The sequence below is a fragment of the Balearica regulorum genome, chromosome 4 (assembly GCF_011004875.1).
Source record: "Balearica regulorum gibbericeps isolate bBalReg1 chromosome 4, bBalReg1.pri, whole genome shotgun sequence".
NCBI classification, from domain to species: Eukaryota; Metazoa; Chordata; class Aves; order Gruiformes; family Gruidae; genus Balearica; species Balearica regulorum.
This window is the reverse complement of record NC_046187.1, coordinates 59,954,524-59,969,426: the sequence shown is the minus strand read 5'-3', so window position 1 is coordinate 59,969,426 and position 14,903 is coordinate 59,954,524. Positions and strand designations below refer to the sequence as shown.

Here is a 14,903-nt window from a genome sequence, read left to right as displayed (position 1 = left end):
AATGTTACAGTAAAGATGCCCATAACATAAAATGCATTATGAAATATTATCCCTGAATATCAAATCTTAACGTGTAGCCTTGGGCTTAAGCAAATAGATATTAGTGGATTTGTATTTCATATTCATACAGAACAAACAAAATATGTTTCTGGCTCATGACCAGGAGCTCACTACTGCAACTAAAATTAATAAAAATGCTACCAAAATAAATGGCAATAATGATGGAGAGTCTTTCTCTTTTGCGTAGAATACTTACCTGATAGCTGAGCCAATCACAGTTCATCACAGGTGATACCTGCTACAGAACTGTAATATCAGAATATTTTTTATTTTATTCAACTTTTTTTAAAAATTGCAGTTGTTACTACTTTTTGCTAAATTAAAGTTGATTATTCTTATCAATGTGTTTCTCCTCTTTCCCTCTCCTGTTGTAACACTTGTCTCAGGTGTTTCAGTCTTCTCATTGAAAAATAATGCCTGTTTAATTTAATTTCCTGAAGATTTTATATAACCACGATGATAGAAATTTAGAACAGTAGAAATATGTGATTTGAATGGGGGAAAGAATTGTGTGGGTTGAAACTATTAATGCAGAATAGCAATTGTTCATTAATATTTTGTTTGTCTTCCAACAAGCTTCCAGCAATTAAGTATGAATAGAAAGAAGAGGATAATAACATGTTTTATCAAAATTCAAGTGCTAAAGAAACACTTTGAATTTATGTGATGAGTTGATGCATCTCTTCTGCCTATTTTTCAGATCTACCCTATACGTATCTCAGAGTTGCTGTGTTAGTCTTACAAGCTGCTTGACATTGATTGACTTTCTGAAGCTAGAAAGAATTATAACATTATTTAGGTTTGACTCATCACCAGTGCTTTTTGTGCTTTGGCACAAACTGCAATACAGAAATTCCATTCAAACATAAGAAAAACCTTCCTTACTATGAGAGTGGCAGAACAGTGGAACAGGTTACTCAGAGAATCTGTGGTCTCCATTCTTGGAGATATTAAAAACCGACTGATTACAGCCCTGGGCAAAATGCTCTATGTGACCCTACTTTGAACAGGACAGTTGGACTAGCTGATCCCTAGAGTTGGCTCTTTGGCCAACTTAAATCTTAGTGAATAGCCCAAGATATCACATGTTGTTAAAGTGGGAAGTCACCTGATTTGAGACGTAGGGAAAAATAAGAACCTTAATTCCTGATCTTCCAGGGGTTTGGGTATGCCCAAGCTAATGCTGAATGAATTAGTAGAAATATTTAAAACCATATAGCTTGCTTTAGCTTAGTACTCAGTTTGGGCTAATTTATTATGCTTCTCAACATAGTAAGTTGCTTTTTGGATTTCATTTTAGAGTTGTTTAAAATGTTTTCAAAAGCCTGCCTCTTTTGAGATGTAGGTGTTGTGACAGCAGATAGGCCTGATAGAATCTTACTATTTTTATCCAAATGCTGAGTAATTAAGAGAGAAAATTGCCAACTCTTCCTTGTTACACTTTAGCGCATCCACTTTGTATCCAGTATCAATTGTGAGGTAACTGGCTGAGGTGGTTGATGGCTGCAATCCTAACTCTCAATTAAAAGTAAAGAGGATTCACTCTTCCACCCCATCATTGTAGTCCAAATGCACTAGGGTTTGAACAGACAGTATTTACAAAGTTGATAGCAATTACTATACAGAAACCATGAAAGAATATAATCCATAAACAATGTGAAGTATCAGGAAATACAATGCAAACTAGATATTTTAGAAAATGAAAGGAAAATCCCTCTCATAATGGTGAAAAAGGGTCACGATTAAGCCTCATGCAGCTATATGGATATATTCTTTTTCACTAGTCTATCCACAGTCTGTCCCTAATGTCAAAATGTGAAATTAAGGTTCTTAATTAACTGAAAGTACAATATGATTTTACTTTCTAGCTTGAATAGGAAAGAGTTAATTAATACAGGCTAATATAAACAGTGTACCATAGAATTAGTTAATAGGGCTCAAGTAGTACAGACTACAAGACATATGTGTCTTTGGCATTGCAGTGATTTTTGTTCTGCTGGTGAGGGAAAAAGAAAATATCTCATTTATGAAATAGAGTTGAAACAAGAAAGATATGGTGATTTACCTTTGGGGTATAATGCAAAGGTGCATCTTTTCTCTGTGTTTTTATCATCTCCATGGTCAGATATAATTAGGAATAATAATATATGCTGTTATCAGAAAATATGATATCAGTTTTCAGAGGGAGAATATTATCAGACCTGTTGCATTCTTACTAAATGCAAATCTAGTAAGGACTATCCCTACTAAGGGACTAGTAAAGGCTTAGGGTTGCTCTTTTGCTGAGAAGGACAAATTGAACAGCTAGTGGGCTTATTTGGGTAAAAGCAGCTCTACCATGTTGATTCACAGTACTGGCAGATGGAGCTGTATTAGTGTTGTGCACTGAAAATCAATAAAGCTAAACATAACCCTCTCCTCTCCCCTCACGGGTATGTGCCTTATTTTGTCAGCACTTGGAAATTTCTCATGTCCATTTTTCTGTGAAATGTTACTGATGTAATTTTATCGATGGAAACACAAAATTAAGGATGTAGTCTGTTTCTCCTTGTTAAAGTGCAGCTTACATCCTTATTTTTGGCATTGCAATAAATGTATGAGATAACCAGCATTTTACCAATAACTTGTTGGAAATATTAATCCTGGTATTCATCCTCCTTCCCTCCTGTTTGTCTCATTAATATGTAGTTTTCTTTGAAACCTCAAATCTTTTACAGATTAGGATCTAAATGAAGATTAGAGTACATGAAAAAAGTTCTTGTTTATGGAGGGTTTTTTTGCATTCGTAGCAACTGATGCATAAGTAGCATTTATGATGTATCAACATTCTAGTGCTCATAACTTTCTTGATAGGGATTAAATCTCATTTAGCTTAAATGTTCTTGTTAGTAACAATTAAAGGACTACTATGAGTTACATAAACAGTAATATGCATATGCATATACAGTTTTTTTCAGAGGCATGTTATAGCAGTCCCATACTTTTGTGTTTTCATCAATTTTATCTCTACGATGTCATAGTTTTTTGGGTGTAAAAAATAGGTGCCATAATTAGTCTAGCCTCAATTTTCAAAGTATATAAAAAGTCAGTATCTTTTATGACTGATAGTTCTGTTATGACTATTACTATGTTTATCCAGATTATACTGTCTAAAGTATAAGGTGTTTTATATATCAGAAAGGATGACATGTCAGAAAGGAGACAGTAAACCACAGTGTGGCTATCCAATTTTTTCTGTTCATAAAATCCATTAAATTAGTCAAACACAGTGTTCCTTAACTATGCAAGTAACAAACATATATTATGATCAAGGTCTGTTTCTATTTATCAGAAGAGCACAGGCCATGATGTTATTCCACGAGGCATGATGCATTCAAAATTTGCAGTACATTTGCCTGAGAAGATCTGGTTCTCAGAAGTAATGCAATAGAGAGAATTCTGATGAAGATAGAACAAGATGAAAATGTGAAATAGATTCAGAATTCTGATGTTTGTACTGGAGATAGAAGTGTAATAAATGCTTCAGAATAACATGCACATCATTCCTTCAGAAAGGATTTTGTCAGCGTTATATCATACTCATTGATATTCTGTGGAATGGGCTGAATTGGCTGTACTGAATTGGATACTTTGTGCGTTAGTTTTCTGTCAGATAATTCCAACTCAGCACAGTAGTTAAGAAAAGCGAGATGAACATCTAGATCTGTTTAAAACCTCATTATTTAATAACTTGATAAAGGCACATCAAATTTCTTGTAGTTTAGAGGATAAATAATATTTTTAGGCATTTTCAGCCTTAGCTATAAAACAGCCCAACTTTGCATCTGTTACAGGGATTCTCTATATGCCATCTAGGTAAGACATATATTGTTAAAAGAATATGGGAAGAGGAACAGAATGGTCCTTAATAGTTCTTGATAGATCTTTCCAGAACTTAGTTTAAATAACATTACTACCATGCCGGTGGTAAGTGCAGATGTGATAACTAGGTGTTCTATGCTTGTGATCTGGTTGGGACTGATTTCCAAAAAGTCAATGGGAAGGAGAACAGAAAGTTTTAAATACTTGACAATTTCTTTTAATTTGCATTTTAAGTTGCATCACTCTGTTCTCGTAACAACTGTAGATGATGCAAAGTGTTTACAGTGCAGAATATCTTTGCCACAGAGTGACCCCATGCAGGCAATTATTTCTGGAAAAGCAGATGGAATAGATTCATCACAATCATTGAATAAAACCTTAAAAACCTTTAAGCAGAACCCCCAGAGTGTTGTCTCTTCAGACTACATCTCTAATGAGAATTTTCAAAGAGATTATCCCAAAGAGGTCTTTAGAATACTTTGTAAGTAGGAACAACCATGGTGTGGTAACCATGAATTATAAGCGTTGCATCGCAGCCTTGAATTCTGTGAGGTCTCTGGATGTCTCTAAGTTGTGTTTGTCCAAGGAGAAACATAAATAAAGAGCAAGGTCTTCATATTTTAAGGGTAGCTTCCATTGAGCTTAACTCTGACTTACAGGGCGTTACTTTTACTATTTCACTGGCAATCTGTATCCAAAGGTCCCTAGCATCTTTTAAAAAGTGGTTGCTTGTCGTGGTTTAACCCCAGCCAGTAACTGAGCACCACGCAGCCACTCGCTAACCCTGCCCCCCCACAAGGGGATGGGGAGGAGAATGGAAAAAAGACCTAGTGGGTTGAGATAAAGACAGATTAATACGATAACAAAGGATAATAATAATAATAGATGTATTAAAATGTGTGTATGTGTGTATATATATACACACATAAAGCAAGTGATGCACAAATGCAATTGCTTACCACCTGCAAAAAACCCCTCGATGCCCAGTCTGTTGTCTAGCAGCGATCCTGCCTTCCGGCTAGCTTCCCCAGTTATATCGGGATCATGATGTTATGTGGTATGGAATATCCTTATATGGATAGGGAAGACTATAAGCTTGTGATGTCTTGCAACATGGGGCAGATAACTCTTTCATCTTCAGATTTGCAACTGCAGAATAGGATCAGTGCCCTGGTAGCAGACAGTAGGGTGGAAACTCTGCGTGAGGGAGCATCAGAGTGAGAGACCCTCTTCAAGGGGGGTGGAGGCCCCATCTGATGTTTTGACCTGCAAAGCACTCAAGAAGCTCACAAACAGTCTTCCAGTGTCATTCATTTAGAATCATAGAATCATAGAATCGTTTTGGTTGGAAAAGACCTTTAAGACCATCAAGTCCAACCATTGACCTAGCACTGCCAAGTCCACCACTAAACCATGTCCCTAAGCACCACATCTACACGTCTTTTGAATACCTCCAGGGATGGGGACTCAACCACTTCCCTGGGCAGTCTGTTCCAATCCTTGACAACCCTTTTGGTGACGAGTTTTTTCCTAATATCCAATCTAATAGAAGTAGAATAGTAGAAGTACAATTTAGATTGTACTAGCAACTTTGGCATACTTAGCAAATAGTGAATCCATATTTTCCACAAAACAAAACCGTCTCATTTCTAATGTAAGTGGGAATGGTAGCTGGTCACCTGACATGGTAATAATATGAAGAAATAAATGTAACTTCAATGTCAAGACAGTGGAAAGATCCTACGAGTTTGGTCAGTGTAATGACAATAATAAACGTTACTGGACTAGTGAAATATTAACTTCTACTTGCAAGTATTCTTAAGTGGTCTGAGAATAGTCATATTGGAAAGAAACAACAGAGCCTGTTTACAAGATACGAAATATTGTCTTTGTTTGACATCTTTTTATATACTTAGGAGTTAATCTGTGGAAAGCACATGAAGGGAAATCACGACTTCCATAAGTTTAAAAAAAATACAAAAGAAAATTGGTGGTTCATATCTAAAACCATAGCTTAGATAAAGACACTTTAGCTTTCTTTACATTTATTTAGTTATTTCTCTGAGGGAATTAACGTGTGTGTAAATTACCAATAACACAATGCACAAGGTATTATTGAAATCAAAATACAATACAAATGACGCAGATGTTTTGCAGGACAGGCTACTGCAAAAGGGCTTTATCCTTCCTGCATGATTCAGAACCAGTAGGAAAGCTTTTAGAATTCCTGTGCACTTCAACAAAGGGATTCCTTCTGAATATTCTGGGAAGGGAAAGTTCTTACTGAGCATCTATGGGGAAAAGACACTCAAATTGTATGTTGTAGATAAAGGGTCCTAACATGGCAGTTCTAATCCTCCTTTGCGCTTTCTATTTTCACATTAGTGAAAGGAGCAGCAACTCTAAAGTATTTTAATAAGCTCTTTTAATGTGCATTTTTTGTACTCTCCATTCTTTTGTCTTGCTCCTCTATTCTCCTTGCATTTGATATGATACAAAGCTCCAAATTAAATTGGTATAAAAGCACTTTGCTGCTGAAGAGTAGAAGGAAACTTTAAAAGGTCAAAAGCTCACTATGACCCTTCCCTTAGAATTTTCTCATATTTCTAGCAACACTCACATTTATAAACTTTTGATCTACTTGTGCCAGGAAGACTTAGTGTTATATTTGTAGTCCAACCTATTTATCACCAGCACTGAATATCTTTATATCTTCAAAACTTTGTATCCTCAAAAAAAAAATTGTAAAAATTCTAACTGGAACTTCACCCATTCCTCTACTTGTAAACCTAATGTGGACTTCCATTCTTCAGGGCTTGTGTAAGTGGTTGTAGTTGCTGTTTCCTCCCTCCTGGCCTGCAGACACGTTTCCACCCCATAGTGACCAGTGGTGCCAGTGGGGGGATGTGTGCCTGTGTCTCCTTCTAACATAGGGCCTGAAACACATCTGAATCCAAAGGTGGGCAGCACTCTCGGACCTCACATTTTAAACATAGGAAAGTCTGCATAGCGTCTTATAAAATGGATCTCTTGGTGTTTGTTGTAGATGGTACTTTCTAGAACATCAGATATTTCTCTGTGGTTTTCTAGCCTTGCAAACAGTTATTTCAAATGTATCATTAAATTATTTGAAATATATCATTACTGCTTGAGTGTACGTCAAATCGTAGGAGAATCCCCTGGCTTCTTACTGAAGATCCCGCTTGCCCTCGGTGTCCTCTGAAATGTGAAGGATCGACTCTCCCACTTCCTGGGATGCTCGCTGGTGCCAGGGTTCAGTGTGTAGGCTTCCAGAGCAACAGTAATATCTGTCATTTTGAATGAATACAAATCTCTAACAATCTATGTTTGTACAGTCCCAGTGGAAACATGTGGTGTCAGCTGTGCTCGCAGTACTTTAAAGGCTTTATTAAGTCAGCTGGCAACACACCCTGTCTCCAGGCATTGAATTTTATGGCAAAGAAGCTAAGAGACTGAACCCTTTTTTTTTATTTCTCTTCCCTTCATTTTTTTTTTTTTTTTTACCCTTTCTCATGTCAACTAGCTTTCAAAACCATAGGAAGTGATTTTAAAGAAGGCTTTTGGGTGTGCTGCTATGTTGTTAATACCCACAATATAGTTTACAGGTGAGCATTTATACCCACCCACACAGTCTTACACATACACATGCACACACTGGCAAGAACCTTTATGCAGTCTGATATAAACTTCATTCAATTATTACTATCAAGTAAAAGAGGAACTGTACAGAATTTATAACTAATTATAAGACAGTTTTCTTACCTGATGCGGTCATTTGAAAGGAGGCTCTGCAAAACTGTGAGAAGGTTCTGGACTGTATAGCACAGCAAAAATCCACAGATACTCTGTCCAGTGGCCTCTTAAGGACTGTACTTGCGGTTTGCTTTACTTTAGACAAAATTGTTTAACTGGTAAATGTTAAAATATTAGTTTGCTTAAGTCATGTTTTGAGAATCAGTTGTTCAAAGACCGAACTTTTCAGTGACATTCAGAATCTTTTCTCTTGCAGCCATTTCGTAGAGTGACGTTTTCTGTTGTGAGTCAGCCTCAGGACCCGCATCAAGGGTCATTGCAGAGTTGCTATGACAGCGGTCTGGAGGAGTCAGAAACACCAAGCAGTAAGAGTTCATCAGGGCCAAGACTGGGTGCCCTTCCACTCCCAGAGGACAACTACGAAAGGACTACGCCGGATGGCAGTGTTGGTGAGGCAGAGCATATGGAAAATGGTAGGGGCAAACACGACATTCACACACATAATCTCACTAGCAAGTGATACTAAGTAGACTTTTGAAAGGTCAGTCCAAACCATAAATAAATATATTAAATAGCTAAAATTGCAATTATTTTATTTTAAAGTTTGTTAAAATGCAGATATTCAAAATAATGGAACATAACACTACTAATAAAACCAGCACTTTCTTTTCTTTATATGATTTAAAAACTGTACTGCAGAAGCAGTTAAAACTTTGTAAAAAATACCAGTAGAGGGCTGGGGAGATAGTAATTGAATTAAATTCCGTACTTCTCATTTTAGATAAAAGACTATAAAGGACATGTATTCTCTTTTCCTTCCATTTTTGGTTCAACAACTACTTAGCAAATTTCCCAGAATGTAATATGTACACCATCAGCAAAAAAAATTAGGATTAAAAAACCCCACTTTAGACAATTCCCTTTTCCCCAAAAACATTATATAGAATGTTTTCAAAGTAACACTGAGTGTCAAGTCCGTTCTTCATTATTTAGAAAAGAACAACATTACTTTCCTTTTCTTCACACTTTATTTTGTACAATACTGCTAGAACATCTCATTTAAATTCAGGTTCTGTTTATCTAGAAGGGGAAAATGCTGAGTCCTTATTTATTTGATAGTAATTCTCCAGCTATTACAAAATACAGGTAATTTAAATCTCAAGTTTTGTTTTCCTTTCTATCTAAAATTATTTAGAATTCTACAAAATCTTTTCAAATTGAAATGTATCTCATAAAATGTTTTACTGTTCTCCACTTATTGGCCTTCATCTAAAATTTTATGAAGTCAGACACTGACTTCATTGTCTTTTCATTTGCCCATAAACAGTAAGATAAATTATTGTATGCCAAAGTGTACAGATTTTTGGTAACCAATGACATAATGGGTTTTCTAATCCAATTGGAATTGGTGGGTATATGCAAGAAGGGTGGTGTATTTTCTGTTATAGAATGAACGAATTAGTTTGGCTAAGTGCATGTTTTAGTTTTTCAGAGATTGCAGCACTGGATAATTGTTACTTGGTTTTTGTCTTACATGAGATAGACATGTTGACCCAATAAAAATAAATTATTCTCCATGGTAAGATATTACCAAGTCTAGTATCTGTGACTGAAGAAAGGCAACAGCAGTCTACATATGATTATAATGTATATCCCAAAACCAAATAACTAATTGACCAAAAAGGAAGATGGTATTATCCATCTAAAAAGAAGATATATTAGGTTATGTATGTGTATACGTGTTTATATAGTCTCCTTGGTTGTTTATATGAATATATCTCTTCACATTTCATTTTTCTGGGAGTGTAGTAAAGGAGAAAATGATACTGATATTACTCGGAAAATGTCAGGAAAAAGTTTCTAGACTTTGTAACTAAATTGGGATGATTATTTCATTGTCTGTTTTGTAGTGAGATTTTTATGGTTAAGATAATGAAAGTAAATAATTGGTTAATTACCCTGGACTTATAGCAGTGTAAATTGCTAGACATTACATTCTGAGTTCAGAAAGTGTGCTGACATGGAGTATGCCTGAACCATATTGGGAAAACTGTAGAGCCACAGTTGAATATAATTTTTAATGTATTCAGTAGCCAGTGAAAATCATCACACTTACTGAAGTGTAATTGAAAATGAATAGTGCTCGAATGGTGTCAAAAATTAAAGCAGACCAATTTATTTAAGTTTTGGTGTTGATGTGAAAGCTGGCATTGCATTCTAATAACTAAAATATTTTAGACATTACTTTGATTTTTTTGAAAGATGACAATTTATATTTAGAAGGATGATTTTGTTGGATTCAGTTCTAAAAATAGTATTTTATAGATAGAATAGATAGAAACATAGAGGTAGAGAAATATACTATTCCATGGAGAAGTGAATGAAAACAAAATTACCATAAAAAAAAAATTGCATGGCAGGACTTGCATACAGTAATCAGGAATTTCTTCTCCTTTATAAAACCTTGAACTGAGACCTTTGAAAGGTGGGTGACATTGTGATGAAAATTATACTCTACAGACTTTTGGATTTTGCTGTCACATTTTAAAAACAAGATTTCAACAGTGACATGTCATCTGCCTCCAGAAATTTTTGTTAACATTAATCTATAAATGATGACAGAACAGGATGGAATGTACTTTTGTTCCTTCATATAAGTAATATCTGACATTTGAGTGAGAGTTTTCTATGATCTGATTCTTAGGTCCATTTCTATTTTAACTATTTTCAGCACAACTGTATTGTTCAAATTCTGATAATGTAATCTTCAATATTAATGGATCCTTCTGAGAGAAATAGAATCGGAATTGAAATCTGTCAAGTGTTCATTTGTCACATTTAATTGGAATCTAGGTAATCTGCAGTGTTTAGCTTGGTTAAATTTTAATCAGAATTTATACTGGATTTTCATGCAGATTTTCCATGGAAACAGCGCTTTGGAAGCTATCTTGGTTATTAATTGTTACTACTTCAAATATTTACCATTTAATTTCAGTTGATGTGAAACAATGCAGTTATAAGTAATTGCTTTGGATTTCCTTTCATTTTAAAGTTTGAAACGATAATTTTCAGCACAGTATGCTAAACATTCTGATACATTTGATACTTTTTTTTTTTTTCAAGCTAAGATGACTAAGGAAAACAAAGTAATTTCTATAGTTAAGGTAAATGTAAGAAGGTTGAGTTCACAGTCAAAGTAAATAGGAAATTCAGCTTTCTGCTTGCTGGTAAGAGGCCTCTTTCTATTTTCTCAAGCGAGGATAAAATGCCTGACAGAAAAAAATAGGGTAAGGGGGTTGATTTTCTTAGAATATGCTGTACATTACCTACCAGCCTACATGACTGTCAGATGTAGATTGAAGTTTTGTTCTGATGATTAGCTGTGGTGTCAGATGCAGGAGAGAAAAAAAAAAAAAAAAGAAGAAAAAAAGAAATGTTAGCAGATTGACTGTGAAAATTCAGTATGCAAAGATCTTGTTAATTAGTAAAATCTGCAGAACCAGAAGTAACTTCTGAGTTAATTTATCCCCTGCCCTTGGAGCTTTCCTTACAAGGAAATTCTGCTCATATGTGCAGCCTTCTCTAATTTTGCTGTTAGAATGGCACAGTTTTAACGTAAATTGCACAATAATTTTCTCGAGAACATTTTTATTATGTTCGTATTTGTATATCAAGGGTAAAGACATTACAATGGTAAATGAGTTTCCTGGTCTTTTAGTCATAGCCTTCTGGTTTTGACAATGCCTAATACCACATATCTCAGAGGAAAGTTAAAAAAACCACCCATGTGGCAGATACTTCCACAATTACCTATCCCCCTAATACTAACAGTTAGTAGTCTGCATGTGCTTTAAATTATAATTTTCTAAATAGTAATAACAACAACATCCACCACCCTAATTTATCACAAGTTATTAACCCTCTTCAAGTTAGTGGCCTGAAGGGTATCTTTCAACAGGAAATTCCTCTGAAGGCTATCAAAATTGTTATATTTTATTTGCTTTTTTCTCTTATTTAACAATTTTAGTGACTGTTCCTTTTTATCATTATGAGAAAGAGCATGAAAGTATTCCATTCTACTTTTTAAATAGTGTGGATTGTTATGTTTTCTTATCGTGTCTCCTCTGAAGTATATATATTCCTAGGTTTTTCAGTCTTTGATCATCACATACCTGTTATTTTTTTTCTTTCCATGAACTTCTGTTTCTTCTAATATAGGTAGGTATAGCTGGAGATGTATTCTCACCATCTGAGGAATGGACAATACAACCTTTTCATATTAATTCCTATGTTATTAATTACATATACAAACTCTAAGCAGAGCCGTTCATTGTTCTGTTTCATGTCCATTCACCTGGTTCTGTCAGGTCTGTCGCATTTCATTATATTCCTTTTTTTTTCTCAGATTTCTCTGTATTTACTATTTATTTATACATGTATTGGGCTAATCACTTTTATTTTTTTGTTTAATTTCGCTAGAGTACTGATAGTGGTGAAACTGCAGCACTGTAGATTTTGGCTTGCATGTTCTTCCCTGGAGATTTGTTTCCATGCAGTCATAATTAGATTGTTTGCTATACCTGAGATACCTGCGTTAAAGCTGGCTCAGGTATTTCTACATGAACATACCTTTGGTCTGCACCAAAGTATTTTAAGATAGCCCGTGTTTCAATATCAAATATGTAAGGGTTGGAGAACAGCAGTCACCTCTGTGAAAGAAGGAAAATGGGGGAATGGTTTACAGCTTTCATTTTTACAGGGGGAAATGGGGTAAAGAAATACTAAGCGACATGTCTGAAGTCACAGCGGAAGTAAGGGGCAGAGCTTAAAAAGGACCTTAGAATTTTTGTGATTCAGTTACTTGACTCCTACAAAGAAATCAGTAGATAAATTACACTCGGGCTGACACATGAAGAAGTAAAAGGCAAGGAAGAGAAGTGTATTATCTCGGTTCATATAGTCTGATAATATGCTATGTTCTCAATGACATTTTCAGATTTAGACCAGAAGTGTCAAAGTTCCACTGTCAATATAGAGAAGGGGTTCATGGTGTGTGAGATGATGACTTGAAAATGTGAAAGGAATTTTGACAATTTATAAATGTAATTAATTTTATCTATAAGAGCATTCTGTCACTTTTACTTGTAAGATAGAATATTAATCTGTTCTCTGGACGAAAGTGTTAATAAAATGAGAAAAAAAAAAAAGAATCCATTAGTTTACAGAATCCACGTTTATGGAATCCATTTCCCTTCAGCTTTTTGCAGTGCAAACAACACAGGTTAATGTTCTTGAAGACTTAAATGTCCTTGTTATAAACATTGCAAACCAGACATTCATTGACTTATTCCATAGAATTACTGTACTTTTGCAGTTCCCATTATTTTCAGATGTTCTGTTCTCTTGAATTCAGGTCCTAAAATTGCATGTGAATAATTTTGTTATTAAAACTGTGTCCTGAATAGGTTAATGTAAGTAGTCCATGTGAGAGGTTGAGTCAGTAAAGGTTTTCAGTGTGGTGATTACATGCTAATGGTTCCTTTTTTGGTTTGTTTCTTCTCTCAATGCTGCTGCATCCACTTTTTCTTAAATGTTACCCTGCACGCACGAATCCAAAATACCAGAAAGTGCTGCACAAATTATTATATAAAACATATACATAAGATTTCTTATCATTGTTTCTGATAAATCCTAACCTATAATTAGGCACACAATGAACTCTGGATCCTGTAAACCTAGCAACGTATATGGGTAATGTTTTGGAACACATACATATTCAGTGATGTATTATGTCTTGAACCAGTTTGTTTTGAGAATGGAATATTCTGTATTAAGAATCTGTAAAAAGACATTTTCTAAGAGGAAAAAACCCAGGTCCTAAGACAGAAGACACACTTTGCAGGGATCCCTGTTACACTAGTGTAGTCTTATGTAAAGCAATGAACCTGGCTGGGAAGAACATTGGCTGTTTTCCTTCTTGAATTTTTTTTCCTTTTTAATCTTTTACCATGTTCCTTTAGATGACCTTACCCCATATGTCTGTGAGTTTCTTCAGCAGGGGAGCGTGTGGTTTTCTAACTTACTTTAAGTTTCAAAACTACATGGTATTTGTTCTTTAAGAGTTTCTTGCACTTTGAAGTTTTTTATATGTATACTTACAATAGAAATGAGGGAAGTATATTTTGATTTTGTTACAAATTGCTGACATATATTTTTACACATATTTTTACTTTATTAGGTTAATAACTTACTACAGAAGGATAAGCAATTATTTTAGGTTGTGCGTTATATGCCATTGCACTAAGGCTTGTTGTATCTTATCTACTATTCTAGGTTTACATTGTATTTCAAATGCATAATAGAAAGTAAAGGACCAAATACAGGTCAACTGTGAGCAGAAATAACTCTTGCTGAAGCCACCAGAATAGTATATTGTTTATGTCCTTTCTCCTTACCTTTTTATTTTCCATGACCATCCAGAGAAACTTCTGTGTGCCATTTATTCATGAAGTATACCTGAGTATTGCTGTGAATTGTTTTCAGCTTGATCACGATTTTGGCTGCTCAGAGAATGTATGATTGGATCTGCTGGACTCAAAGAAAGAATGCATATTTCTGTATTGGAAAACCACCCCTATGCATTGCTAGCAAAGCTAACAAATTATTTGGCATTTTTCTGATTTTCTGAATAGCATTGTTATTTCTCTTGCTCTTTTCTCTCTGTTGCCTTCCCATTGTGTTTCCTCTAGTTCCCTTTGTGCTTCAGAGCAAGGAATAGCATATGGCTTTTTTCTTTTTTAAGCTATATTACAATATTGCTACTTCCACTCCCGATTTCAGTATCCTGTTCTTAAAAAGAAAATACATATAGCAATAATTGTTCACCACTCTTAAAAGTGGTATATTGATATCAGACAACTCAAACTACCATTTACTAAAACTTAGCTTTCTTTTATTACCTTTAAAAAAGGAGGTCCATATTTACATTCCATGAACTTTTAATCAATAATTTGAAAATGGAGAAAGACTTTGGATTCTTAAAGAACCATTCCTGCAGTTATATCTGTTAGGATGAAGCAGTGAGGGAAGGGTTTATATGTGCATGTGGGTGTGCATGCATGTACACATCTTAGTGAGTCAGTTCTTACTGCAAATACTCATGAGATCTAGACAGTTGCACTTACATAACCTGCCTCATCTATGAATTT

General features: G+C 34.9%; 1 protein-coding gene across 10 annotated transcripts in view; it reads left to right on the top strand.

The window, feature by feature from the left end:
• PCDH7 (protocadherin 7) overlaps window positions 1-14,903 on the top strand; it is a 286,621-nt gene that overhangs the window by 129,718 nt on the left and 142,000 nt on the right. For 5 of the 10 annotated variants that reach the window (XM_075752350.1, XM_075752347.1, XM_075752344.1 and 2 more), the window contains one exon: window positions 7,952-8,168. The exons of 1 other annotated variant lie outside the window; for it this stretch is intronic. In XM_075752350.1, the coding sequence (XP_075608465.1) occupies window positions 7,952-8,168 (217 nt within the window). The remainder of the gene's footprint in view (window positions 1-7,951; window positions 8,169-14,903) is intronic. 4 more of the 10 variants (XM_075752351.1, XM_075752349.1, XM_075752348.1 and 1 more) reach the window with 2 other exon arrangements.